At 41.2% G+C, this 12,656-nt stretch overlaps 1 protein-coding gene across 2 annotated transcripts in view; it reads right to left on the bottom strand.

The window, feature by feature from the left end:
* The window catches only part of LOC127369123 (golgin subfamily A member 6-like protein 22), a 93,566-nt gene that overhangs the window by 53,036 nt on the left and 27,874 nt on the right, over positions 1-12,656 (bottom strand). For both annotated transcript variants that reach the window (XM_051410165.1, XM_051410166.1), the window contains 2 exons: positions 9,556-9,639; positions 198-317 (listed from right to left, as the gene is read on the bottom strand). In XM_051410165.1, the coding sequence (XP_051266125.1) occupies positions 198-317; positions 9,556-9,639 (204 nt within the window). The remainder of the gene's footprint in view (positions 1-197; positions 318-9,555; positions 9,640-12,656) is intronic.

The following is a 12,656-nucleotide window of genomic DNA, read 5'->3' as shown; positions in this document are numbered from 1 at the left end:
CAAAAAAAGCTCTGAAAAGAAAAATACTGAGTTTGCTCCCAATAAGTCTACACTCGCAAACATAGTACTATGGGTATGCAGCAATAATCTTTTTTTTTTTAAGTCTAACAACAGGACACATTCATTTCAGAATTTGTAACACATAGCATTAAACAAAAGCATCTGAAGCATGTGTTTGTGTGTCCTTGCAATCTCACCTTTTGAGTCACTGCATTCAGCTCTTCAGTTAGTTGGTTTATCCTCACCCCTTTCTTCTCCATCATTCCATCAAATAAGGCGGTGAGCTCGCACCTCAAAGACACCATTTTGGCCTCGGCCTGGAACACGGTCAGTGGTACATATTAATTTACTCTCATAGACTGTCAACAAAGTTGTGGCATTGTCCACTTCTTTGCTTGTGTCTTCACACAAAGATCCTCTATTGTGAAACATGACAGTTATCCTGATACGAGGACAAAATAAAATGCATCAACACATTAGACTGAGATTGTTACCATGATTTTTTTTTCACCCTGCACACACGCAATAGACAATACAAATACTGCCCATATACATATGGATGGAGAGTATGCACTTAGATTACCAACTGTACATACAAGCAGAAATTATGCTTGAGTTTACACAGACACAGTGGGAATTTTGATGACACAGGTCTTGTCTGAAAGTGAAAGTGAAAGCTTGTAAGCCTGATGTGTGATTTCTGTGCAAGTGTGTGTCTTTGTGTGGAAGTCACATGCACAGTGATTTGGTGGGTTTGGTTTGTTATGGCAGAAGCCACAGTAGAAGCTCCCTCATAGGCTGATAAAGCGCTGAGGTCGGTGGTTAGCTAAACTCCCATGGAGATGATACCACTGATTAATTTCCTCCGTCTTCATCTCCTCCACCCCCTCCCCCATCCATACGTCCGCCTTTTTTCCCTACCCCCAGCCCCTTCAGCCACAGCTGAATATTAAATCAGTCCCTTTTTTTAATTTCCAGATAACCACAGTTCATTTTTCTCCAAGTGTCATATAGCCATGACATGGTGTAGCAGCCTATATATTAGCGATGGCTGATGTGAGTTATTGTTATTGTTATCTTTTTTCCATTTACTGCCTGTGTGTCCTACTGTACACTATGCATGGCTAAATCATTACCTGCACATGTGGTGCAAATATCCAATAACACCATTAGTAATTTGCAGTGAAATTTCCTATCTTGACAGTTAGACATGCTCATATGGCTGTGTTAAGAGTCAAACAACACCAAAAGTCTCTGTTTCACCATACCATAAATATTGCCTGTGGTGTTTTGTGTAGAGTTGGTTTCCCCCTGGTTAATAATGAAAGCCATGTTTGAGTGTATACAGTATGTGTGTACACGTTGGCAAGGGAGAAGAGGAAGAGAGGTGAATCTATACTGTTGTAGTGTGTTTTCTAGTGATTTTGATTTTTGCCACTGAGCTTAGAGGCTGGTGTTTAAGAGGGAACTAACACACGGAGAAGAAATACACAAGCAATCCTGAGAGCAATCCTGCAGTTTGTACTATATATATATATATCTATATACATAGATATATATATATACATAGATATATACATACCTTGTATACGTACCGTATGTGTGTGTATATTCTATGTGAATATAGGACACAAACAAACACAAACAGAGACACACCACGGGTGTCATCACTCAATGTCCCAACTGCAAATGAAATCTCATTCTCTCTAACAATTTGAGTAGCCCACGCTGAAATATCTCTCTGCCTCCTGCCTCCCTACCCCCCTACTTATTCTGGGTCTTCACTAAATCACACCCTATTTTTCCTTACCAATCTGCAGTTCTTACTTTCCTTTATTCAAAACACATGCTGACCGGAAACCATCACACACTCAACCTGCATCATACATTTGTGTATTTGTCAGCGTGATTAAATATTTATTAACCTCTGTATTCGCACACACTTTGCTATCTTACAACTAGGCTTTGTCCTACATCCAGACATGTAACAACAACAGCTGCTCTCAGATTTTAGTTTTTCCTCTCTTGCATTGTTGTGCCTTCCTATCATCATATTACTCCACATCACCTGCTTGCATAGCCTGGAACCTCGCCCAGGAAACTGGGGAAGTGGGAAGTGATTTGGAAAAATGAGGGCAATAAAAAAAAAAACACAGGGATGAATGGAGAGATGTGATATAAGGTAATATGCTAACCCAATCAACGGGCTGCTGTTTGCCGACAGTATAATCAACATATCGGCCTAATGTCATTATGGCTATATGAGAAATAATATTGCGTGAAATGATATTGCGCGGCGCGTGCATGACTGTGTGGTGCACACATGAACAAGCTCACGCGTCCAGATGTATGTATCACCTACTACTTTCCTTCAGCAGACCTCCACACACACAGATGCAAAATTCTGCATGCATGCACACTGCAAACAATTAGGCTTCTCTTATTACTGTATAAAGACTTTCAGTTCAGCTTTCCTTATAATGTCAAATAAAAGAAAGAAACTGCCATGAGGATGAAAAGATTCCACTTGATCAGGATGATTAATTGACTTGATGATTAATATTGATTAGATTTTAAAAAGTGGTATTATTTTACCCCTCTGACAATTTATTCAATTTCTTTTAAGATAAGATTTTAAGAAGTACAACTAGATTTACTCGAGAGGGTTATTGGTTAGATCAGTTAAAATCAATATTTTTCAGTATTTTTTTAATTTACGTGCACACACACACACACACACACACACACACACACACACACACACACACACACCACACACACACACACACACACACACAGGTATCTGCATATTCACACACACACACACACACACAGACTGCCCACTGGCTCTGACACAAGAGGATATTAGTTAGTGTGTGGCTTCCATATCCTGAATGCATAAGGCCGCTGATGGCCTCTATTGATGGACACTGGCGTGAAGCCATCACTCAAGTTATGGAGCTTTAATTGGAGACAGCATAAAACGATAAACCAAGAAACATGCATGGCTGAACAGCCCAATGTAAACCATTAATCATAGCGCAGGCAAAGACAAGTGGCCGGCACATACACACATGCACGCACACAGACACACGCCAAGAGAGAGTGCACACAGCTGCCCGTGCACCACACACCTTGTATTTGTGTGCATATTTGCGCACACACACGTGGCAGAGAAGTGTCCCAGTCACATATTCTCATGATAGATGACCCATTTAACTTTGATTTCTGAGAGAAATGAGCTCGCCAGCGATACAGGGTTACCACACACACACACACACACACACAGACTTTCTTATTCATAACATAGATACTATACAATACATATATGAACTGAATGTACATTTAGTTTATATGTAAATAACAGCTTGCATTATTTTGTAGACACATGTATTGATAGTCTCTTTCTCACATGTGCGTGCGCGCACACACACACACACAGTACCACTTATTTGCATGAGAAGGGTTATAATATGGGGATGATTTGTGATGTAAGCAATCAGAAGTGAGGTTATTCATCAGTACCTATGTCTAACACACATCTCTACTGGCCGTAAATACAAATCTACGCACGCGCACACATACACCTGCTTGTAAAATCTGCACAATCCCAGAGAGGAGAGAATAAATCAGACCAGCAAAAAGTTGGCATGAAGGCAAAACCATTAATAACACAAAGCCACACAAATGTGCTCTCACGCACATCACACCCTCCACAAATGCTTGCAATAAAAAAAAAAACTGACAGACACATGATATGTTTTAGGAAAGTTGGATTATGTAGCTCTCTTCACATCTGTGAAGCATGGGAAAGAAGTCACCGGTGTTGTTTGTTTTTAAATGTTTGTTATGCACACAGTTTTTACAATGTTTCTTAAATCTTTTTATATAAATAAATCTGGCATGACTTTGTTTTATTACTTGACTACTGTATATTATAAATAGCGACTTTCAAATATGCAATTCTGCACTGCCATCTCATCTTGCACTAACGCAGGGTTGGAAAAAATATGAAACACGAGATAAAAGAAAGGCATCCTCCATGGCCTGAAAATGATTAAGAGACAAGACCATATTACCTGCACATTAAGTCTGTGATGACATGTAAGTAAAAAGCCATCAAATTGTTTAATAAAAGCAGAGAAATCCTAGAAAAGATACAGGGCTAGGTAAGGATATACATTTGTTTATTACATGGCAATTGGGGCGGATAGAGATGTCATTGATTTGGAGAGGAGAAGCTGCTGTGAGGTATTTCTTGAAAAGATGAATTCTCGAAATAAAAGGGAAGATGAGAAGTGACTGCTGCTCTGACTGGAGTTGGAAAGTTATTCTTCCAATGGGAAGCGAGTAGAAGGGCTGCGAAAACTCAAGGTCTCAGTGTCAATGGGTTAAACAACTCAGTAGGCCAACATGGAACCAGAGCAAGAGAAAACAAAAATTACAAGCATTTCTGTTCTTTTCTGTCTGTGGCGTTTTTACACAGAAGTGTGGCTGCTGCCAAATACAAAAGCATTTCTGCTCCAGCTTTAGTCCCATGAGCAATTAATTTTTGCAAAGTGATAATGTTGTAGTCCAGTCCTTTTCTTATTTGGTACTTGATTGCAAATGTTAACTGCACCCCACCACAGCCGCTATCCAGTGACATATGAGACAGTGTTGATATTTAGACAGATGGATGGTGCATTAGAAGGATAAAAACCTTCCAAATACACAAACACATAAAACAAGCGCGCACACACACACGTTCCATACAGCGGTTGCAGCCCCTCAGCGCTCCTCTGTCCTCACATGCTTGGTTTCCCCATCTAATTGCTGCCATTCGTCAGTGTGTGTGTGTGTGTGTGTGTGTCTGTGTGTGCGTGTGTCTGTATAACAAGTGTTCCTGTACTTTGTGTTTTTGTGCTTCTTCCGTGATTCTGTCACTGTGCATTTACAAACAACTGTGGTGAAAAGAGAGAAAGTAAGATAATCAGACAGACAGGTAAGAATGGGAAAGGAGAGAAAGACAGGAAGACACACACACACACACACACACACACACACTCTCTCTCTCACACAGAACTGTCACAGTGCCATAGGGCATACTAAACCTGTCAGCATTTAAACCTGCTAGCTTGTACTCTGGCTTGCCAAGTGGAATTAGTCTCACATAATATGCCAGCCTCTTTATCAAAAACAACAAACAGTTAGTTTAGTTTAGTTATATTAGATAACTATAATGTTTTAAACACAATCATAATCTCTTCACCTGGCACAATTAAAGTATGTATGTTATATTGTCTTAGGCGTTTTAGCCACTCTTCCCACGGTGCAGATATCAGGGGGTGTGTGGAAATGCGGAAACAGACAAGCTGTTAAAAATCAGGTAAAATAAGCAGTGAGTGTGTGTCAAAAAAAAAAAAAAAAACTAAAAAAACCCTAAAAGACCCACGTCCTTGATCATTGGTGCAGAATCTTCCAAATCATTCTTCAGCACGGAGCAAATCAAAACTCTAAGTGCATAAAACAAGTTAATTGCAACTTAAGTTGACTTACATATATCTGATGTTGACATGTAAACAAATGAGACTGATTGTACTCTTTTGGGCAATCATGAAAATGTGACTGCGTGGATAAATAAAAAGTGCTTATGTTGTGTGGCCAGAGTGTGTGTGTGTGTGTGTTTGTCTGCAAAATTCTGTTCATATGATAGTGTGTCTGTGTGAGTTTAATAAGAAGGTCCACATTATTACGTTTTATTTTTTCTTTCACGTGTGTGTGTGTCTGTGTGTGTGTGTGTGTGTGTGTTCAACATGATAATTTGTCAGTTTATGTTGTGAGGGGGCTAAACAGATAAGCAATCCACAGCTCAATCCTTCATCCTGCTCTGATTATAAATCAGCTGGAGCTCTCAGAAGCAATCAGCAAGAGCAATCTGCAGCCGGCACAGACACCTTATCAATCAGAGGGGACCATCACACTGTCACACACACGGTGCACATAAACTAAAGAAATACACACTCACATATTTGTATGGTCCTGCACACACCGTAGACACAAAGAAAGGTATGCCGCAATTGTAATTCTACATCCCCACCCTGCAGCCTCTTTCCTCCTTTTGAAACTTCCTTCTCTTTTCTTTCTTTTTTTTTTGTCAGGATCACAGAGTCGCAACAAGAGTTTCATCCAGCGAGCTGCCTGGCGGCCACGGAACTGTGCAGTGCAAGACACATCACTCCTAATTACAGTCTGATATTAATAACAGAGAAAAATATTAATCTTGGAGGTAAACACTAAGCCGCTTAAAGGAAAATTGCAAATAAATCAGATTATCTTATAGGAATATCCTCCGAATGGGCCGAGGGGGTAATGAGAAACCTGGGCCCAACCCCTCTCTCTCTATCTCTCTCTCTCTCTCTGTCATTTCCCACTCCTCACTCTCCTGCGGGATTGAAAAAGGTGTGACGGTGTGTACGTGACTGGGTGTGTGTTTGTGAGCACATCTGTGTATTTATAAAACTGCGGTGCGACACCCCCATAACCCCCACCCCCACCCCCCTCCACCAGCGTCACCTCCCTCCATCTCTCTCTCTCTCTCGCTCTCTCTCTCTGCTGCTGCTGTATTCATTTTTCACCTCCAATTTTATTTTTTCATCAGTCGGGGGGGGCGCCGCCGAGCAGATTCAATTAGGTTCTATGATTGGGCCGCTGGCATTCAGCGGGGTCATTGAAAGGTTAAAGAATTCAGTGGCACAAACATGATTATGGCTCTGTAGCATTTGATCAGAAGTAAGGTTTGTCACGGCAAAGTGGAGCCCCTCTGTTTCTTGCACTGGGACCACCGGTGCAGCCTGAGTGTGATGTGAGACCTGTTCCACATGTTGGTTTAGTTGATTCTTCCATTGAATGGTAATTACATGCTGAAGATGCTGGATATACAGCAGGAATGGAGAGATATACAGAGATATGCAGAGGTACATGTGTGTGCACAGGTGTGGCCTGCTGCTATACCAGCGAGCATGAAAACACACCAATATATATGTACAGAAACATTCATTCTCTCTCTCTCTCTCTCTCTCTCTCTCTCTCTCTCTCTCTCTCTCTCTCTCTCACACACACACACACACACACACACACACACACACACACACACACACACACACACACACATTCACTCACTCACTCACTCACTCAGAGAGTAGCGGAGTAATAAAGCCCACCCTTGCAGTGAAATTAAAGCTAGTCAATGACACTGCGTGCTGAGTACACACTAAATCATTTTTATACCCAGATGAAACAGCCAACATAATACCAGCTCTGCACATGTATCCAATATCACCTGGAGACTATACTAAAAAAACAAAAACAACAACTAATCAAATATCATATTGGATGTGTCAGATTCATGTCAGAACAAGAGATTAATACTAAATATAGGAAATATGGTACAATAACAGTGTGAGATCTTTTTATATTCAAAATGACCAGGCAGAGAGCACATTATGAGATATTGGATTGATAAACAGGCTGGGATGCTGTTGTTCGGTGAGTATAATAGAACAATAACGTTGCTCCTGGGTTAGCAAAGATTGCATTATGATTTTAATGTGTTTTACAGACACAAGCCCTTCACTGAGAGGAAATTATGTCAATAAATAAGCAGGCTCACATTTTAAAACAAAGAGAATCATAGTCAATGAAAAAAACGTGCAAATATAGAATAGTGTTTGGTTACTATCAAATATCTTACACAGCCATGGATACATACACACACATGCACATCATCATGGCACATTTTCAGCTCAGAAACATAAGGTTCTGTCTCACTTCTTTTTAAGCAAAAATTATGCAGTATATGGACATATTAATATCTAAAATATCAGCTTTGATAAATAAAACAAAAATATACATAATACATAACACTTTAGACAGCTCATATGTGAACTCTTTAATGGTCAGTATCTCAGAGCTACACTCCACCAAGGTTACAATGTAACTATATCCATGTTTATTTGCGCACACACATTGCCTTTCACTCACACCTGCATTTGCCCACGAGTAGATTCATTTTGACAGTGCACGTCAATCATCTCATTTTGGGAGTGCTTGCCAATCATCTCCTTCTCTCAACTCACCAGAAGCCACAGCCATCAGGGAACTTTCCCATCTGCCACTATCTGCCACTTCAGGTGTGGAACACCAGCTAGACACAACCAGTCAATAGAGCTGTTTGGTACTCCAGTCCCTTGCTGCGGCCTAATTGCCGGTGCAAGACTCAAATATGTCCTACACACCCCAATTCTTGTGAACCCCAACCCCCCCACAAAGCAATCCCCATTCCATACTCAAGATGGGTATTTACATGCCCCACACCGCGGAGAGCAAACAAGCTCATTTAAAAGTTCACATGCTAATGTGTGACATTTAATCCAAACTTTACACGGGGAAAAGGACACGCAACAATAGATTTTGATTCCTTTCTTGTCCGTGAATCTCATCATCTTTCGCCTTCCATATTTATGAGCTGAAAAGGCGGGACACCTTAGAGGGGAGTGAGGGGAAGGGACAGGGAGTTTACTATTTGAAAATTGGGCTGGTTAGTGATATTTGCACTCCAGAGTCTCCTTCTTTGTTGATATTGTTGATATGGACAAATTACTCATTGCTCTTCTTATTTGAAGCCACATGGCAGAAATCCACTAAACAGTGGTTAAGTAGGCCACCTCACATGTATGTGATATTTACTGACTGCAATATTATCAATTTATTATCAACTTTAAATGTCTGCAGGCTTCTCATTTTCAGCTGGCGAGTGTCCTTTTCACCAGCTGAAATGACAACTGTCTGTTGTATCAGCTGTGACTAATTATTAATGTAGTTAATTCCATGAGTTGGCCAAACCACAAAGTGAAACTATTAGCAATTGTCTGGTAAATGTAGTCTGAAAGGCAGCGCCTGCATGCTCGGCCAAAGACAATTTCCTAGAGATACACCACCCTGTGTCATTTTGATACTCCAGAAGTGTGGAAAGAATGGAAAGTGGAAAAACCAAAAAGTCAGCCAGAGGGGTTACAGTTGGGAGGGGTAGATGGTGTGTGTGTGTGTGTGTGTGTGTGTGTGTGTGTGTGTGTGTGTGTGTGTGTCTGGACAAATTTTGGTTTGGCTGACACACATCTACTGCATATTATATTCCCATGCAGATGTATGTTTAATCAGGATAGTATTTGTAGGTGTTGGGTGTCAGGAATAATTTTGTTTTTCAAATTTTCACTCCTGGGTCACTCCCATCATAACTTGCAGTAGGTATTGCTGTTGTATATGTTTTATTCTGTAATTTATTTCCCCTTTGGATGTGGTCTAAGCCAAAGATAAAATCACACTACGCTGACCCCCATGGGGAAAGTGGGCCTTAAGAGGCCAGATGAGACCAGATGATGAATTTTCATTGCATTTCTAATTTTTTTTCAAGCTGTGGAGTCAATTTTCAAGCTAGGGGTGAGGCGGGAGCACCGCTAAACGAATAAGGTGACACACATGGATGCAGGGAATGTTTTTTTCTTGTGTTTTCTGTACCTCAGAGAGAAGCGTCTCCTCCTTCTGGTGAGACTCTGACAGCTCCCTGTTCTGTCGCTCCACCTGCTTCCTGCTGACCTTCAACTACAGAGAGACAGAGAGAGCGGGATGGGAAACGGCTCAATCATAATAATGACAACAGAAAATGTTAAAATCCCCGACATAGGCTACTTTGAAGCTTAATTAGACACAGTGTGATTACATGTCCTATTGCATTTTACATTTCCCTTAATGAAACAGCAATGGGTAAATAAAGACACAGATGGTCCTACAGTGTGAATTTTTTTGAGTGCCAAAGAAAAAGGTTTGTGATGTGCAAATAGTCAAGTTCTTCTCTCTCTCTCTCTCTCTCTCTCTCTCTCTCTCTCTCTCTCTCTCTCTCATGCACAACACACACGCGCACGCACACAGATCGACCAGGACAGGCCAGGGATGAGCACACCCCATCTGATCTGTGGCCCGTTCATTCATTAGACCCATGCTCTCCCCTATTGATTTCAGCTTAAATAATGAGAAAGCTTATCCAAAAATCTTTAGCATTTGGGCTCCAACTTAAGGGAATCGATGGGGCCATTTCCCATTTTGAACAGCACATACGCAGGGGTTTTATGTACGGTGAACGGGACAAATCCCGATGCTGATAAATCAATACGCCTTTTTGTCAATGGACAGGCACGCTTGCACACACACATGCATGCATACATGGACACACATGGCTGATAAATGGTATTTTTGAGGCAATTAAAGTGAGCTGTAAACATATGAAGGCCAATCAATTGGTCAGTGAGGTCTATTATCAAGGCTTTAACACTGATTTAGAAGGGGCTTTAAGGAGCCAGCGGCTTTAAGTGTGGCACAGTCACTTATGCAGATCAGCAGTAGCTAGAGACCTGCACAGATCAGGACTGCACTGTGCTAAGCTGCTCACACAACAAGATAGTATACATGTCACCACTACAGAGCCTCAAAACTGCCGCATACAGGAAAATACAGGGGCTTTTGTAATTGTTGGCACTGCTGATGACAAGTGAAATGAAAATGTGCTTCTAAGGGACTTTAAAAGCCCATTTTTGTTTATTGGCTTATATTATGTTCAAAAGTTATATTATTTAACCAAGCTTGATATAGAAAAAAAACGTAATATTGTATCAAAACATTTATAAATGATATTTTGCTTTGTTGTTTGCTTATCAAATCTTTTGCAAACAAACAACATTGTCAGGAATGGCGCCAGTATTAACTACCTCTTAGCCATGGGCGTTGTTGAAGAATTGTATCATATATTCTCTCCATAATTCACTGAACAAAAAAAAAATACAGTTTGCATCTAGGTGAACTATGGAGAAGGGAGGGGAGGAGCTGCGTGGTGGACAATTCTATTTTAGCAGGGGTAGACAAGCTTGTTAGGAGGAAAACGAATACATCAGTGCTGTCCACCCTCCAGGCTTCCCCCCCCACTGCTTCCACTTTGCTAAAGGTGAGACACATGCGTTAGCAAAGCTAACCTACAGACAACATTTCCCTGAGGTAATTGGTTCCACATTAATATTCATTTGATTCTGTATTCAGCGGCTATGACAAGCCTCTCTGCTTTGATGCTCTGTGCCTAGGTCTCCTCGCCCACCACACAATGTTAACCCCACTTTTTCCTGCTATGTGAAATACCACAGTGACATGAGGCTCAACTAAAACCCTTCTCTCCTCTTAGTGTGTTACTTTTGTCTCTGGTTTCTCTCATCCTGACTTGTACAGCGTGCCCTGTTCTTTCATTCCACCGGTTTCAGTCTGGTTGATCTGGTGCGTGTGCATGTGTGTTGCTGAGGCATGACATTTCAATTGTGCGTCCAATCAAATTGGCAGAGAGGCAGTGAGGAAGGCTGGGGAGTGATGAGGGGTGCGGGGGTGTTCTGAGGGTTGCAGACCAACCGTTACCATGGTGAACCACTTCTGTCAAAACCACCAAGGTCACAACTGCTGACCTGCAGTGTTATGGGACTTCTGAATAGCATACTGTATATGGACATGGGGATTTCTCTCGTTCTTCCTTTGCTTTTTTGTTCTTTTCCTTTTTTTTCTGTCTTCCTTTTTTTCCTTTTTCTTTACACAAGCCCACTCTTACTTTCTTTTTTTGCTTCTTTTTTTCCTCTTTCTCTCATCATCTTTATTTATCTCAATCTTCTTCGGTTTTTCTTTCCCTCTATGTACAATCACATTTCCTTAATTTGGCCGTCTTCTCTTTCTTTCATATTTAAAATTGACTAATTGTACCATTATGAGACCTGTGGTGTTGCTGAATCCATTATGTATGGCCTGTGCTGGCAGTGAGTCTGAACATGGCCTGTTTTGAGTCATTATAATTCAGTTTGCTAACACACAGCCATTGTGCTGGAGTGGGGTTAGGGGAGATGGTATGATAAAATATTGAGGGCGAGCAAGGCAGCTGCAGATGCTAGCTGTCATGTGTGAGCGAATGAATGTTATGACAAGCATGTTTAAACATTCATGCAGGGAGGAGAGTTTAGGAGGGCTTTTCATTAACACCAATATGTCTTCGTCTCCCTGGTGCACACACTGCTGGTGTAAGCATGACAACAACAGGGAGGAGAGGAATTAACATCTTGAGAGGAAACTGTCACAGACACACACATAAAGAGAGGCAGATACGCTCAATCCTGTGCATGAGCACACGCACAAACATACACATTTTACATCGGCTGAGTACTCTTCACTACCTTGCATCTAACATGAAAAGTACTAAGTGAAATTGACACTCTACTTTCAAACTCTAACAGACGGCAAAACAACTTTCTCTTGTTTACCACAGCAACTATCTGAAAGTGTTAACATCGTGTTCTGAGCTGATCAAATAGCTCAGAGTAGAACTGAGCAACACATTCAAATAGTGCAGTGGGTTCTCACATCAACCACAACAATGACACAATAGAAATGAAGAACAGGGATGTGGGAGGTTTCTAGGCCAAACTTACATCACCTACCACCATGCTGTCAGGTTGTCAGGAGATTTGACCTGGTAGCAACAGTGCAGTCTCTTGACAGTTCCTGGAGACTAGAGAGAAGAAAAGCTATGTGTGGCAGAGCAA

This window comes from Dicentrarchus labrax, unplaced genomic scaffold (genome assembly GCF_905237075.1).
Source record: "Dicentrarchus labrax unplaced genomic scaffold, dlabrax2021, whole genome shotgun sequence".
NCBI classification, from domain to species: Eukaryota; Metazoa; Chordata; class Actinopteri; family Moronidae; genus Dicentrarchus; species Dicentrarchus labrax.
Note: the sequence above shows the minus strand (reverse complement) of the source record. Positions and strands in the feature narration are given on the sequence as shown.